The sequence below is a fragment of the Portunus trituberculatus genome, chromosome 48 (genome assembly GCF_017591435.1).
Source record: "Portunus trituberculatus isolate SZX2019 chromosome 48, ASM1759143v1, whole genome shotgun sequence".
Lineage (NCBI taxonomy): Eukaryota > Metazoa > Arthropoda > Malacostraca > Decapoda > Portunidae > Portunus > Portunus trituberculatus.
Window position 1 is genome coordinate 27,349,522 of NC_059302.1, and position 17,897 is coordinate 27,367,418.

Sequence of the window (17,897 nt, forward strand, 5' to 3'; positions counted from 1 at the left end):
GTCCTCAGATTTTCTTTCACGTGCCTTACTAGGGTAATGACAGCCTTCATGCTCGTTCACTTTATTTTGTATCAGATTCCAATAACAATTGCACAAACTCTAGTAGTCAGGGTCGTTGAGACAATCACAACTAATTTAGTTACAAATACACCAGAACCTTTCCACTGTTATTCGTCTAATAATGACGATTTAGGAGACGGCAATGGCAATATTACTTCCATTTTACACGCTATAGCAACCTCGAACTAATTCATGGAAAATTAATGCTTCGAGCTATCTAGCAAAGTGAAAAAGAGGGATAAACTGGTTGCCCACATAGCGTCACTTTTCACAGTATATACAATAAATATACTAAATTAAATGTAGCACTTACCATGAATGACGATACATTTGTTAAACCATTCACCACATCGATAATATGCGCAGCAGTGTGTAAATATATTGCGACTCTGACAAGACGTGGAGCCTAAAAAATTAGTATCACAGACTAAACGTTCTATGTTAAACAGGTTTCTTCTTTGAATGCGACACTTCACTTCTAATTCAATAACATCAACTTCTACGTGAACACACACACACACACACACACACACACACACACACACACACACACACACACACACAGTGTCTATTATATAACAATATTTAATTAGTTGATGATTAAACAATAAATAATAAAAATAAAGAAAAAACCTACAGAACCACAGCATAATTTATATCTCCACATCATCTATAAAAATATATGAAGTTTAAATCTTATTCACAACACACATTATTATTTGAAAGCTAACAAATTTTGCCACAGGTTATATATAACTTTGACAATAATTTGTCTTCTCAATAACACTGCAGCACTAGTCATTAGCTCTTCCTTTAACATACAAACCACATCTACTACTACTCACAAACCTGCAACATTTCCTGACAAATGAATATTTTTTTTATTGCCTAGAAGAATGGCCAAACGAATCAGTAATAGTACATGAAGTGCAACCAATGACTTATATTGTTCACTTTCCTTATTACATACTCCATGTCCTTTCCAAACCTATCAACTCAAATAGATAATGTATATATGAAAAACTTATATAAGTAAAAAAAGATATACACAAAATAATGAATGACTGAATCAACTAAGCTCTGTTTAGACAGAAATGACATCCAAAGCTTGCAATAAGACACTTGAGTACAGTGCAAGAATAATCTAGATTCTGGATGCTGTTGAGATGAAGTGCTTCAGATCTTCAAACATACTTCTTTTACATGGGAATATATCTAATTTATCTACATACATCTCAAACTGATTCCTTCATGGCAAATTTATTTTACAGACTTCATTTTTTTCATTCTAGCATAGTTTCTTCATTATTTACTTACTACTACTTCCTTTTTTTCTTTCATCTAGCATCATCATCACACATCCTCAGTGTTCTGATACAGTTTTGAGCTTTGATATAATAATGTATTCATTCCAAACTACACATTGTAATCAAATGTTATAAATATTTGAGACATAATTGATTCACTTTATATATAGTAAGCCACGTGCTATGATCAAGAAGAGTTGCACAGCAATCATGATGTAGGTCAGATAATCACAAAAGACCTGTTTTTAGTAGACTCCACAGTGTAGATGCAATCATTTATGCTTTTGCAGCAGATACTTTTTTCCCCACATTTCTAGCACTTTCTATATTGTATGAATTCTCATAAATACATTAATATTGCAAAATTGATTTTCACTGCCAATAAGACTAGGTTCCATATCCCTTGTACAGCCATATGTACAGAGCTCTTCATGTTCATTACATATAAAGGTTCTCTGTTTCTCCAACATGTACTGTGTTCTTGAAACAGTCACTTTCCTTCCTCCCTTATCAACTATTTATATACCTTTTATTTTATGACTAACATTCCCATCTACAAACAAAATAAAAATAAAAAGTATCTGTACTGTAGATGGAAAACACCATTTCCATCTCCTTAGTGTTGTGATCAATAGTCTGTCTTTGCTTGTTTTGAATATCTGAGGTATAGCAGTGCTTATACTTCAACCTTAATAAATAAGATTCATAAACAAAAAACAGGGATAACTCCTATGATTGCAATCCTGATGTCATTTTGTTCTTCAATGTATACTCCATCGAAATCTGGTTTTGTTTCCAGTTGCTCATTTCTTCTGGCTTCCTCACTTATACACTATGCAATTGCATCCACACACTCATTCTACAAATCATACCAACTTTTACATACAATGTTATTACATCAAATGATACCTTATTAATACACACATTCTTCCATTTCTTAAAACTGTATTGATCTCAGTTCATTAATGACACTGAAGACACACTGTAGGGGAATTGATATTTTTTTTTGGCTGAAAAGGCAATATTTAAATCATATTTAACTGTTTGTTCTACACTCTATGAATGCTTCAAACAACAATTATTGATGGGATGAGTACATTGCTATCATAAGTAAGTATTGTTCATGCTATCATGGTTAATGACTTAATGGTAGAATAAATCTAGTTTGGTTACTGCACAGAAGAATAAAGATTTTACTAACCTAGAATCCTTGTGATTTTCAGTTAGAAATGTGCATTACATTTAAAATTCTATAGAAAATCATATTCAAGATAATTACATTTTTGTAATAAACTGAAAACTCTCCACTGAAATACTCATATAAAGCTCTAGTTTAGCATGTTGTGCATAAATGACTCATAATGACAGAGGCAATCACTTATGGTTTAATAAAAATTTGCATTGAGTTGGTGTAATGTATATCCTTGCTATCCACTGCACATTCCCACAGCCTATTTAGACCATTTTTTCATTCTTCTTTTGGTATTTCTGACAGATATTCCTTGCATTTTTGCAGGTCAACACTGGTGTTACTTCAATAATGATACGGAAAATATGGGGCAAAATATCTGTGCTGATGATACACAAGTATTGGTGATTATCTATGCCAAATTAATGACACACAAAGATGTTTCATCACAACATACAACATAATCTGAAACACCAGAAACTGATCTCTAGGAAGATGAAAGCTGAGGTGTAAGCCAACAATGGCAGACGAACTAATTAAAGTATGCCAGGGACAATAATTTATGACATAACTGATAAAGTTTTATGAGAAGCATGATGAAACCTGGGTTCAATATCTAACACATTGGCCAGGCACAGGACCTTCGATTTGCTATCTAAATAACCGATGGTTTGTTTACAATCTTGTGTTTAAACTGTTACACACTGTTAACTTGTATTATCTTATACAATGTAATGATATGTAGTTGGTCACTATCATTATGTACTGCTGCCGTAGTTAATACTTTCATGCAAGTCTCAGATATATGCTTGTAAGATATAGGTTAATTTTCTGGAATATTCATAAATAAGTGATTGAAGACATTAACAAAATTCTTCTATAAAAAAGGAACAGACATTGAATTTCAATTAAAAAGTACATATTGGACTGACTGAGACTTTTACTGGAACTTATCCATTCAACTTAGATATAACATGTTATGGTTTTGGTTTCAGTCTTGTTACATGATTAAGAAACTTTTTGAGTCACATGTATACTACTACCTGAAATAATTCATCACAGTAAAAATCATAAATAAATAACATACAAAATTCAGTATAACACATTTCAAAATTGGCAACAGCATATTTATTCCTTTTAGAATAAGATGTATTGTAATCAACTCATTTTTAATTGCATACACAGAACCCTGTATCCAAGCTCTAGCTGCATTCCCCCCCTTTCTCATCAAAAGACTTCTCTGTGCCTAGCTGTTGTTTTCCTATCCAGAGATTATCCTATTACTGTTCAGTATCAGTTAATAGTAATTACCTTTCAACACCTGTTCATAGACCCTCCATATGTCAAAAGCAACACTTCTCATATAAAAGGTGCCATATCATAGGTATCTTAAAATGCAATGGTCAGTGTGCTCAGGTCAACTGAGGTCTCCCATTTAATACCCAGGAAGGATGAGAGGGATGGACAATCTTTTCACACCTTTGCCTCTGTTATCTAGCAATCCTTAGGTAGTGTATAAAGTCAGTTATTGTGTTCTACATCCTTAAGAGATGATCCATGCCTGTATGTCTTACACCCCCAGAAAGTCTGTCTGTTATGGCATAATGCAGAAATAGTTGGCTCTAGTAGGATAGTCCTGGCTGTACAGAATATCTAATAAGTGTTCATTAGCTTAAACCTCCCTGATGTTTTTATATGTGCAAATACTATTATCCTCGGCCTTTTGACTTTTACTTCTTTCCATGTTATTCAACAACAGAGTTTTCTCTTAAATGTATGTTTCCAAATAAAAATAATCAGATAGGCTTAGCAAAATGACCTTGTGTATTCTATCTCTGTCAGCTCATGTAAGCACCTTTTTCATATAGGGTTAAAGGCAATTAACTTTCTCACAGAGTTATTATGACCATCTGGTTTAGCTTAAGACAAAATCTTGCCATTTTCTGTCATTTACATCACTGCAACCTTATGTTAAACAATTATGTCTCCATCTTCATGGTAGTTTATGTTCTAATTGGTAAGAACACACTTAAAGACATTGTTATCATATGAAACTGATCACTGAACTTAAGAGCATGCTGCAGTCAAGACTTAGTAAATCATGATGAAAAATAATTTTTTTGCAATTCCTGCAGATTATTGTAGGAAAAATATTAAGAATTCATATGGTATATGAATCATGGGCCTATGCATAAGGCAACACTCATTCTGACATGTTTAAAGGAATATGAGTAGTGTATGCCATGAGGTAGGCATAGTGCAATTAACACTCTCTAAGCATTGTGGTATATTGCCTGTTTTTCCTTGTCAATTTACCACAAGTATTGGTCTCTGTGGTGGGGCTTATCTTCTTTCTACCTTGCCATACAGCATTCCATGACCCCAGTGCGACAGAGAAAGGCAAAGGGAGAGGTTATGTCATACTCCAGCTTGCAGGCTCTCACGTTTTTTTTTTTTTCTTTGCTGATCTTCCTACCGCAACAAAGAAAATAAGCAAAATAGGCTACAGCAACTGAAGATGTGAGAGATGAAGAAAAAGAAGAAAAGAGAATAGGAGATAATGAAAAGAAGAGGGAAGAGATGATGGCTCAGTGACAGGTCAAGCTGAAACATTTGGCACACCAGGGTAGATTTTAGAGGGAAGGGACAGGAAGAGGATCTCACTTTTGATAGCAGAAGCTAAGAAGATGAAATCAAGGAAAAGAAAATGAGAAAAATACACGAGGAGGAGGAGAAGAGGAAAGCAGAGGGAGAAATGTACATACCTGGAGGTGCTGATCTTGATTGGGACCTTAAAAAAAAATTACTTCGAGAGGATTATCTCATGGACAACCAAGAAGGTGCCTACAGATGATTATGGTATTTTAATTCTATGAAATAGCATTCTTAGAACACCCATCAGTGAGCTAAATCGACCGGCAAAGGCAATAAGAACCAGAGCCAAGAATTCTGATAGTGTCACCACAAGATAAATAGCTCCTGAAATGAAGTACTAAATATAGGAATAATTAGATCATTTGTTGTTTGCAATTTCTCTATAGATCAACACACAACATATAATAAATCTACTAATTTTGATAAACACACAGCGTGGATGCTGAACTTTCTATAACTTTAAAAAGCCATATCTCAAAACATGATTTTTCAAGATATAAAAAACTGTAAAAAATCAACCATTATACATGCTGTCTTGAAACTTGGTGTACTTATTGACACTGATTGGGGTAACACTTTGTCAAACCAGTTTTTTTCCTAAAGTGATTAGAAAGTTTTCAATGAGGCAAAATATCAACTTTTCATGCTGTTTTGATTATGTCATGAAATGCAAAAACTTTAAAAAATCATATCTCATAACGTATGGAAAAATTTAAAAAAGCTTTCCCTACATTTCTTTAGGGCATCTTTCAAGTATATCCATGCTAAAGCACACTTCAAAAAAAATTGAAATAACATTATGAATGTAACTCTATGCAAGACAACCAATGGCTTATAATATTCTGAAATTTCAAGTCATAAATCCTACATCTTTTTTTTATTAACTTTTCAAATCTCGACCACAGCATGCCCTTAACATATTCAAAAGCCTCAACATCAAGAAACATGAGCCACACCTTGAAAATTATGATCTATCATTGTCCATTAAGTGATAGTTTTGTGTTATCTGAATAGCTGAACATAGAGCATGAGTGATGGCAGGAGCAGGGAAGAACAGGCAGGTTGTCATGGGCCTTTAACCTGGGTGTAAATCATGTGTTATCTCAAAAATACCATACATTTTTCTAATATCCCTTGTAAGTATAGTAATGAAGAAGGACATGGGAAGATGTCAACATGAATTTTGAGTATGTGATCACCACACTGACTTATATGGACTGTGTTACATGAACAAATTCTAAGCCTATTTTTCATTACTCAGTGAAAATTCATGGGAAGACACTACATTAGAATACAAGTAATGAGGATTCCATTTCTGCTAGGCTCCTGTTACCTTGTCCTGATCTCAGATCTTAAAGGAATCTTTATATAAACTTTATATAAACAATTGTCAATGCAAGCTTATATTAAGGTTATGCTCATTGAGATCTTTCTTCCATAAATATGTTGATAGTCCCTGAGCAACAATGAATTGTTGTCATTGGAACAACTTGGCCTAGTAAGCTCTCCATAGAGAAAACTTTAACACTCATTTCTAACTGTCGAAAACTTAAATAACTTGCAATCCTAAATCATAGTTCTATATTTGGGTAAATTTCACTCATACAAAGAAAGATCACAAAAATATAGCAGAAAATATAATGAAAGTAAATAAATACAATGCAAGAACATAAATAACATGCCTGCCTCATCTTGATGGATTGCTAGTGAGAAGACACAAAGAAGTGTAATTCCTGCTCCTCAGATCCTAAAGGAAGCACTAGAGCTGTTAATATGCTTGAGGCGGAGATAGACATCCGTGCCAATCCCCTGCATGGCCTGAATATCAAGGCTACCTCCCATGTACTCAGCATAAGCACGTGAGGTTGGCAGACCAAAGCCAAACCTGAGGGATAAATAGGAAATAAGCAATACAGACACACCACTCATAAATATTTCTGCCTGCAGTTGAAGGAATAATACAGTATTGTCAAAGGAAAATAAATAAATAAATAAATAAAAAAGTAATGAGAATCTTTTGAGAGAGAGAGAGAGAGAGAGAGAGAGAGAGAGAGAGAGAGAGAGAGAGAGAGAGAGAGAGAGAGAGAGAGAGAGAGAGAGAGAGAGAGAGAGAGAGAATAGTAATACAGTATGAAAGTTTGAGGATGTCCTAGTGTTGTGAGTTCCTAGGAATAGATGTCAGAGCAGATCATAAAACTCTAATGATCCCTTTCTCTTTAAGCCTAAATGTACACACTACCATTGAAGCAACATAACCAAGACAATGGATCTATATACATTCAAATTATTGTACACTACATTTGCAAGAATTCTCTCATTAATCTCTATGCAATGGATGCTAATGTTGCAGCTTCATTCATACTATCATAACCATTCTTCATTTATTCTTTTCATGTTCAACCATTCTTCCATTCTTTCCTCTCTTCATACAATCTAGCCATTCTATTAAAAGTCTTCCTTTTAAACTTTTGCCTCTCACATAAGATATAAACTTCTTTTCCAATCACTCTTCCATTCCTTCTTATGTTAAACCATAATAACATTCCCTGCTCTGTTTTGAAAGCCAAATCTCTAGCTAGACTAATTCTCCAACAAATTTCACTCTAAACTTGATCCATGTGCTTTACACATTCCTCAAACACTTCATTCCATACATTCTCTTTCCCCTCTCACACACATACTCCATGTTTGTCTCATACAATGTAATCAAGTCACTCATGCAATATTCTATTTTTCCTTAATTTTGAGCAGTTAGCATGCAAGCACTATTCCTTTCTCTTCACTAGACTATCCAGCTTCACTCTTTCTAAACTTCACCACTATTCATAGAAACATGCAACCAAATATTCAAAATAGTTTATTTCCTCCAGCAACTTATCATTCAAAACTTCATCCTCATGCCATACCATCTTACTCTTCTTGCTTTAATTTATTCTCAGCTTCTTTTATCTATACACTTTTGCAAGCTCATCTATAAGCTACCTCAGTTCCATCAGAAAAGAAGTAACAATCAACTGACCCATGCATTGGTCCCCCAGCAGGATTCGGGTTTACTGCCTCCATCATGTCCGAGAAGACATGTCCCTCTTGTGTTGAATCAGAGTTTTCCTCATTTGCAGTGGTAAAGTTATACTCTAGCACTCTCTCCATTAAGTGGTGGGGAATGCCACCTCCCCTGTCACTAATCCTGAAATTGTACAGTTAAAGATTAAAAACAAAACACACACACACACACACACACAAAAAAAAAAAAAAATAAATAAATAAATAAATAAATAAATAAATAAATAAATAAATAATAAATAAATAAATAAAAAAAAAATAAATAAAATAAAATAAATAAATAAATGAATAAAATAAATAAATACATAAAATAATAATAATAATGATAAAAATAAAAATAAAATAAACAGGAATAAATAGTAAATAAATCATGCTCGCCAAATTTCACTACAGTAAGTTTGTCACACTGAAACTAAAGGCACACCTTCAAGGATACATATAAAAATCAACAGTAAATGGTGTCCAATATACAATGCAGATAAACTTTCATCAACATACCTGATAATGAAGTCAACTTCATTGGAGGCAATAGTGATGTTGATTGGTGGCAAACGCATCATTTCAAATTCTGAATGACTTTCAATTGTGGCTCGCACAGCATTCTTCAAGATCTCAGGCAAGATGTAGTCCAATGGTACTGACAACAGAAGCACAGAAAGTTGCAGAGATAATAATCCAGAACACTTTGCAAGTACATACTTTCCTTGATACATTTCCACTGGACTTCAAAGAGAGAGAGAGAGAGAGAGAGAGAGAGAGAGAGAGAGAGAGAGAGAGAGAGAGAGAGAGAGAGAGAGAGAGAGAGAGAGAGAGAGATAACACACTAAATGCCTAACAAAAAACATTTCATTATACATATGCTCTCAAGACAAAAAAATCTTAAAAGTATCATTCAGCTTTAGTAATCAGGCACAATACATTAGTGAAAATAAATTGTAGACAAATTATATGTATACGAAAAATTCATAAACCTTCCTAACTATACTTGAAATTTATTTACATTTATATTAACAAAGTATTATTGAGTCAATTGTGTCTGTGGTCAAGTATGTGGCCAGCAAATCAACAGAACCATATTTGGGTCCCTCAATTTTTATCTTTATCTTCAATTCATTAAATATAAATACAATCAATGATATGTATATCCTTACTATGAATATGAATATTTCTTGTTTTGGCAAGCATTAGAAGCTATTATTTATTAATTTCTGGTTATCAAAAACAAATAAATATAGTTAAATGAGTCACAACAAAAATTCCAGTCACAAGCTGATCTGTTAATATAATGTACATGCACATATGCCATTGATTTGTGTATATGCAAAAAAAAGTATATTCAGTTTTAGCATGAAATCATTTTGATAAACATTTTGGGGAAAAATCATAGGTTACTCCTATCAAAAACAGAATAAAAGTAAAAGACAATTTCTTTGTAAGGACCATATCCAAAGGCAATATCTTAAACCACAACTGCTTTGTAGAAAACTTCAATTTTATGGAGCAATATTTAAAGTTATTTAATAAAGTGACAGAAATCTGTGTCTGTCAATGGACTCACATTCTATGTAAGGGAAGACAGCATTCACATGTCCTGAAAGCTTGAGTTGTGGGACTCGGCCATACTTGTGTTCTGCCACTTGTGACACAAACTGACAGCTACGTTCTATAGTTTCCTTGAGCTTCATACTCACATTGATTATTCCTACATAATTAGGCTGCAAATGGAAAAATAGAAGTTAATCAAGACACAATATTAGAGAATACACAATATCACTTCTTTTTATATGGAAGTTCTTCAAGCAGACTTTGTTTCAAAACTATGTACTAGTAAGTAGTTAAAACATAAAAACTCTTGTGATCAAGCAGTTACTTTGCTCTCCCTCAGTGACAAGTGATGCTGAGCCAACATGCGAATACCCAGACGAGATGTGAGCGTCTTGTCGAGGAACCGTGCCACCAATTCCTCATTCTGAATGTGACGTCTACATTCTCTAAAACCAGAAGCCAGTTGCGTCACCACATCCTTAAAAGAGAAGTGTGATAATGAATTAGATAAAATTTCAGGAAAAGCAATGTTGCAGAAAAAAAATTCAATAAATATCAAGAACATACTGCAGTTACACAAATTCTAATAGTGTTGACACCAATCAAACTCACACTGTTCAAGAAAATATAAACAGCTTGCAAACAAATGACATTATCGGGCCTCATCACAAATTTTGCTATAAACCATAGTTACAGTGATAAAAAGTAAAGATGTACTTATATTAAAAATGTATATGCAATTTATTATGAAAATCCCTAGTTTTAATTGATATTTAGTACATGGAGGTAATAATCAAAATTCAATTTTTGTGATAGTAGAAGTTCTGTAAAATACAACTAATAGGTAGTTCATTCACAAACCAAAGTGAAAAAACAGGAATAAAACTATAATATTACATATGACTGGGTTGTTAGAAGCAGGAATTACCTACATGGAAATATTACGCCAAACAAAGGTAAGCCAGGGAAGTGTTATATACATACATATTGTATTTCACAAGACAGTTCTGGCAATTTTATAGCAACTTCCATGATGATATAAATTTCTACAGCATTTGTGAACATAGAGATCCTGAATATCAAATTTCATAATTCTCTAACTCAACAATATTGGGAAGACACTGAAAGAATGCAAGTGAAACATGTAGTGTACTTGATAAATAATTATGATCTCTATTCTTTGCTGGAAAGTGATAAGGGTAGATAGAGCAAGCATTAAAAGTTGTTGCCAGACCATAACAACAAGGGACATCAGCCTGGCTCACCTGATGGTCCTCCAACAGCTCTTTCAGCTTCCTGCTATAGTTGATCTCATCCTCTCGGGTCTTGATGGGCTCATAAGAGTTGAGGATGTTAAAGGCCCTTAGGTAGAGTTCATGCTGAAAGGTAGTGATAAAATGTAAAGAGCTTAGCAAAAACTTTCTTGTAATTTGTTTATTTTTTCCACTAATAATTATGTCCTTCAAAATAATTGTAGTGGGGATTTTCATCTTAGGCAGCAACATAAATAAGTTCTGTATTCTCCAAGGTTAGATTTCTCCTCATGTGGACAACTCACCACACCCAAAATGATTGGGTTGCATCCCACAATGAAAGGAAGGTCTCGGAACGCCATGATGCGCTTGGCAATCCTCACAGGCAGTTCTTTCTGAAGATACTGGGCACTTTTCTGAGGAAAGAATTACAGAATGGAAAATGAAATACAAGATAAACTTTGATAGGATTTCTTGAGATTACTTAATACATAAAAAATAGGGGGAAGAGATAATTTAGCTATATAAGCAAATTTTAATAAATGCAAATAAAAATATGCAATACTTTTATCATATCTGACATTTTATGAATTCCTTCACATGCCTTATTTCAACAGGCTGGGTCCTTACTAAGCGTATGAGTTATATGGTCTTTTAACTCTCCCTTACTTAGCTAATGACTGATTTCTAACTGTCTACTACTGTTCCTTCATGTTTCGTGATTCACTTACCCAGTCTTCAAGTATGCAATATAATTTGCGTTTTCCATTGTAATAAAACCCAAAACTCCTCACAATTTCAGGCTATCAACAACATATTACCAAAAATATACAGAATATAGCTATCAACAAGTAGATTAGTTAGTCATTCTAATACTGGGAAAAAAGAAAAATACAACTTTCATTTTAACAAATTTCATTGTTTAAGATTAAATGTGAATATCCTTAATTCAAAGTTCATACATGACAATTTCATTGGAATATCATTGATTGATTAGTAATAATAATAAAAAAAAAATTAATTAATTAAAAGAAGAGAAAGAAATAAGGTGCATGCAGAATTGCTGCAAGGGCATCTTAGAATGTATTCCTTGGGGAAAAAAATAATATATACATATAAATCAGAACAGCTGAACATGCTTAAGACATGCAGTCTAATTACCTATGTAAAAATCCAATAGATCTGCATATTGTATTTAAATGTGTGTTTCTTGAAATTCATGGCATAAGTCTGAACTTGCTCTGCTCTGCTCTGCTCTGCTCTCTCTCTCTCTCTCTCTCTCTCTCTCTCTCACTTGGATTCATACCTTCATTCGAACCCTCTCTTTTAGCTTGCTATCCTCAACCTGCAACAATCTACTATTGCATAGTAGTAGCACTTGTGTACAAGTGTAACCTATAATCTTCTAAATCTGGCTTACCATCTATGTATCTATATCCGAAAACTCTTCCTATGATCTCACCCTCCCCAAAAAAGATGGTTACCCAGCAAGCCTTCACTAATTCACCATAAACTTTCTCTAATGCTGTCCATGACATTACACCACAAAGGGTATCTGATGTTGTGCACCGCATTCATCCACACTTTTATTCTTGTGATTGTTTTGTCCATTTATTTAAACTAACCTTTGTACAGTATAACCATTCTCTATCTACTCTCAGTCCAGCAGCTGAATGACAATGATTTCAATATGACTTATTTCATCTTGTTGTTCATCTTTTGCTCTAAACAGCTAATGTTTCACTGGTTTTAATTAGGGAAACAAGGAACAGTATCACTGGTGTGACAATCCTTCGGTGCACTGGACCCTAATCAATCAATCAATCATGGGGGTCAAACGCAGGGGAGTGAGTCGCCTTGCCTATCCTATGGCGCCACTCCAGGCAGTCACGCCTTGCAAGTCTCCATACAGGCTCCCTTCCCATGCAAAGTAACTCCCAGCAGGAGGTATCGACTTGCTGCAGCCATGAGTTCTGTGGACATCCCCTTGGCCTCCTCCATGCTGGGTTATCCCTTTCAGAGACAACCTGATATGCAGGATCGGCTTCCGGGTAGCGTGCCACATGCCCATATAGTCGCAGTTGGTGTTGATGGACTATGCTGGTAATTGGCCTCGAATTAGTCTCATGGAGGAATCGCTGATTTGACAAAGTCATACCAGTGGTAAACCCATGATCTTGCAAAGGCATCTAATACCAAATACGTATATCAATTCGCCTCTTCAGATCGGTATTCAGCGTCCATGTCTCACAACTGTAGAGTAAGACAGGGATCACCAGTGACTTGAAGATCCAAATCTTGGTCTGTCTGCACAGGTACCGACAATGCCAAATACTCATGTTGATCGAGTCCATAACGCCATGGGCTAGGCTAATCCACCATACAATTTCCTGGCTCATCCCACCGTTATTATGCACTACACTACCTAGGTATGTGAGATCTCAATGTCCTTGCCACACACATGGACAGACTGTATTGTTTCATCCAGTAAGCCTCCAAACACCTGAACCTTAAGCAATATGAAAATAAAAATCTAAACAATATAAACAAATAAATAATATTGATAAATTAATAAATTACAACAATGAACTAAAATACAGTAATTACATACATACTTGTAACCAGAAAAAAATGTGGAAAGCACAGTACACAAAGTAAAACAAGTTCACTCTTAAAATATATAGGTATGTATTGTATCAGTACAATTCTATACTAGCATCATCTGTGTGGACTAGTAAGACAAAAAAAAAAATAAATAAATAAAAAATAAATAAATAAATAATAAAAAAAAATAATAATAAATAAATAAATAAATAAATAAATAAATAAATAAATAAAAACTTCTACTTTTCATGCAGATTTCTTTCAGAAAAAGCAAATCAAAGTGAAACATGCAGAAGAGGTATGGCACATTCTGGAAGATCAGCATTTATGGTTCAATCAAAGCAAGTCTATAAACTCAAAGATAATCTGCACAATACTGACAATTAGTAAAGCAAAGATAACAGTTTTTCCAAGCTTAGGTATTGCTGGAATATACTCACAACACTGGCATGAAAACAGCAGATTTGCTACTCAATGCCACTACATGACTGATGCATATGATGTATACAGGAATATTTACAGTAGCATCACCATAACAACTGTCAATTTTTAATGGCATAAAAATCTAGTCAATGGTATGAAAAGCAAACTTCCTGTATATTATCTTTTCATGAGTAGTACATAAATAGAATAACAGCAGATACTACAAAGCTTGTAAACTTATTGGTACTGCTTCTCATCAACTTTGATATATTCATTAAAAAAATAGTTACTGCTATATAAAAAATCAAGCCAGATTAGTGACAATGCTACGATAGTTTTGTCCTTCCAGAAGTTATCCTGATACAAATTGTGAGCTTAACAACAGAAGAAGTTGCAGTACTGACCACCTGAAAGAGAGAATAAGACAAATACTACTCATGGATACTTCCAATATAAGATCTGCTTTCTCAGTACTACCTTATTGTTCTCCATGAAAATAACACATATCTTTGATCTATCAGTGATTATAAGTTAGATCAATATGCTATGCGAGTTACTGCATTAGTCACTAAGAACCCTCTCTATCTACAGCATTATGACCATCATGCAATCTCAGCTACAGAGTACATAACAGTAATAGTCAGGTCAGAATGGGCAGCATAGGTATCCAATGATTCCTCTTATCAAGTGTTGAAAAAGATATTTAACTGAAGACATTTCACTAGATTGAGGGAATGGAAGATTTCTGATTTTAGAATGTTTTTAAAACACCAAAATAAAAAAGTCAGTTTAACCTTTTTAAACTATCAATAATGTACAGTTATTAAGAATAATTTAGTTACTTCAGATGTCAAGTCTCAAGTTAATGAATGTTGTGTTGCAAAATTTCAGAGAATGAAGGATAATTCTATCCTGTTAAAAACATTACATTTTTTTTTTGCTTCACTGAGTCACACCATAAATAATGAAAAAAAAAAAAAATAAAATAAAATAAATAAATAAATAAAATAAATAAAAAATAAATAAATAAATAAAATAAATAATATATATATCTTATCTAGGCTCCTTAAATCCAACTTTTTAAGTGTGCTTAACCCCTTCAGTACGCATTTTCAATTTACTCTGCTTACTATTTGGCGATTTTATACAAGCTTTAGAAACTAATGTGGGGATTTAAATAGTGAAGACTCTGGCCATTAATCTTCAGACCTCCATAGGCCCTTCCTAATGCCAATAAAATTGTTTAATCACACCAAAAATTCATGATAAAAAATGCGTCTCAGTACTGAAGGGGTTAATAATTCCATTTATCTTGTTCTTTTGTATGACATGACTCAGAGGCGAATTAGTTATGTGGTATTCATTGGTATGAATTAAGATCCTTGCAATAGTCCCAAAAAAAAATCAGTACAGGTGATCACATGCGTCTATAATTACTTGTCTTTAATATAATTAACTTTTCATTATTTGGTTGTGATTCTCTCTCTCTCTCTCTCTCTCATACGGCGAAGGACATTTCTAAATTAAATATAACGCTAATAAACTAATAAATAACCCCAACGCTTTATAACAGATGCAGTGGTCGCCATCCGGAAATAAAACAAAATAAGTAAAAGTCGCTATCACGGCGGGGGAAGTCAAGGGCGAGATAGCCCCGGAAGTCTCTCTCTCTCTCTCTCTCTCTCTCTCTCTCTCTGATAATCTGCAGGAAGTTGAGTTATCAAGTTAAATGATATCAAGCAAAGAAATGTCCTTGTTTTTTCATGATGCCAAAAACTTTACACTATGTTAAATACTTTTATACATGTCATAGTGTTCTCTTATATTAATATCTACGTTTGTATTTACGCTTCATGGCATCGAGTGGGTCATAACAATCTGCACCACAGCTGCATTCAAACTGGAATATTTGCAACCAACACCACACACTTAAAATGAACAAATAAATACATAAACATACAAAATATCTAAACGTTGAGTATAATATGAAAAGTCAACCATAAGGAAGACAGCAAAGCTTCTAAAGTCTACAGTAAATATCAGCATCGACTCCTTGACCCAAGGTGGACAGGTGAAGCATGCAACCTCAACACTCACCAGCGTCGTCGCCTCGTCATCGGTCCTGCCATGGTAGAGGATCGCTGATGGTGTCAGTCGCACCGTCCTCTGAAACCAATAACTTCACTGAGAAAGACAAAGAGAACTTAACTACTACCAAATGGCGAATGCTCATATTAAGCGGTGTAGAGAAAAGTAATAACAGTGATGCGTAGTAAGGTAATAACATCCTTTATTCACTACCTTGACACGACATTCAACAACGGAGCCTTTATCACAGCTAATACTAGCTACAGCCATGAACAAGGAAACGAATCATGGTATTAAAGTGAGTACTTGGAAACGTTTTCGCGTCTTACCTTAAAGGCTATAAATAGAGGGAATTAATAGGGTCTTTCATAATTTCGTTAATAGTTCAGCAGAGAGAGAGAGAGAGAGAGAGAGAGAGAGAGAGAGAGAGAGAGAGAGAGATCCATAATGACCCCACAAAACTATTTATGTGAACTTTGAAAAGTCCTACAAAAAATATTTAAATAAAAGGCAAATAGGCTACAAGTGAATACAAGGCTTTAGACGTGTAGTACCGTTATTCTTGATCATAACGGGCTGCAAGCATTGTAAAAATCATTGCCACATGCATGGGAAAACAGTGCTACCAAGGAAATTTCCACACGAGGCAGCGTGGCGCCCAGCTGTACACGTGAGCATCACGTGTACAGCTGGCCCGAATCGATAGGCTCCCACCTCCCCTCTGTGATCCCTACCCCTCCTTTCACTCTACCTCCCATCTTCCGAGTCCCTTGCTCACTCCTACCCAAACACACGCGCGCGCATTTCATCAGGTCCGAGACGGAATACATGACTTTCATCTTCAAGGAGAGGTGAAAATAACGCGCAGATGGAAAATGTACATAGAAAGTGCATACTAAATAAAAATAGTAACGACATCGCCCGCCAGGTTTGTAGAGTATACAGCCTTGGTCACTCCTGCCTTCATTCCTAAAAGGCGCCTCTCCAGGGTGGAATGGATTTAATACGCCGCAATAGTGGTCATGGCACACAGTTCATGCTAGTCTTCAATAAATCAGGAATTGATCAATATGTAACTTAGCAACAACATTGGTATGCTCTATTTCAAACATGCATTTGCTCCCCCCCCCCTCTCCCTCAACTGAACACAATAAAACAATGAAGCATGGTGCAGGGCACCGCAGTGTTAATTCAGGTCCTATGTGAGCACTGAGATATAAATTCAACTGTGCATAACGGTTTGACTATCTTTAACTTCCTGAGTAAATAATGAAAGGCAGTGGAGTTCTTTATATTTTGGTCTGTCATTTGAATTTTTGTATTAATGTCACATCGTGCAATGGAATAACAGCACCAGTCAAATTTGCTCAGAAAGTTAAAGATAGATTATCAAACCGTTATGCACAGTTGAATTTAATATCGCCGTGCTCTTAACTGGAGCTGATATTTCAAATGAAAGACCAAAATATAAAGATTTCCACTATCTTTTATTATTATTTTATTAGTATGCTGTGTATGTAGCACAACTTCCTTGGGAGACGTGCTGTGTTGACATCTTTGCCCTCGTGACTTGGCAGTTCTCCAGCTCTAGGACTTACTCCCTCCATACATATATATATATATATATATATATTTTTTTTTTTTCTCTCTCTCCCTACTTCAGGTGCCAGTCGCGTGGCTTCCTTTCTTAGTTTACCAACAGAAGAGTAC

The 17,897-nt window shown here is 34.6% G+C and overlaps 1 protein-coding gene across 1 annotated transcript in view; it reads right to left on the bottom strand.

Annotated features, from left to right (window-relative positions):
- Window positions 1-49: 49 nt before the first annotated feature.
- LOC123498494 (3-methyl-2-oxobutanoate dehydrogenase [lipoamide] kinase, mitochondrial-like) overlaps window positions 50-17,897 on the bottom strand; it is a 22,120-nt gene continuing 4,272 nt past the window's right edge. The window contains exons 2-9 of the mRNA XM_045245648.1: window positions 16,197-16,265; window positions 11,378-11,488; window positions 11,085-11,198; window positions 10,145-10,297; window positions 9,833-9,989; window positions 8,773-8,911; window positions 8,231-8,398; window positions 50-7,096 (exon numbers count right to left, since the gene is read on the bottom strand). Of these exons, the coding sequence (XP_045101583.1) occupies window positions 6,952-7,096; window positions 8,231-8,398; window positions 8,773-8,911; window positions 9,833-9,989; window positions 10,145-10,297; window positions 11,085-11,198; window positions 11,378-11,488; window positions 16,197-16,265 (1,056 nt within the window). The 3' untranslated portion in view covers window positions 50-6,951. The remainder of the gene's footprint in view (window positions 7,097-8,230; window positions 8,399-8,772; window positions 8,912-9,832; window positions 9,990-10,144; window positions 10,298-11,084; window positions 11,199-11,377; window positions 11,489-16,196; window positions 16,266-17,897) is intronic.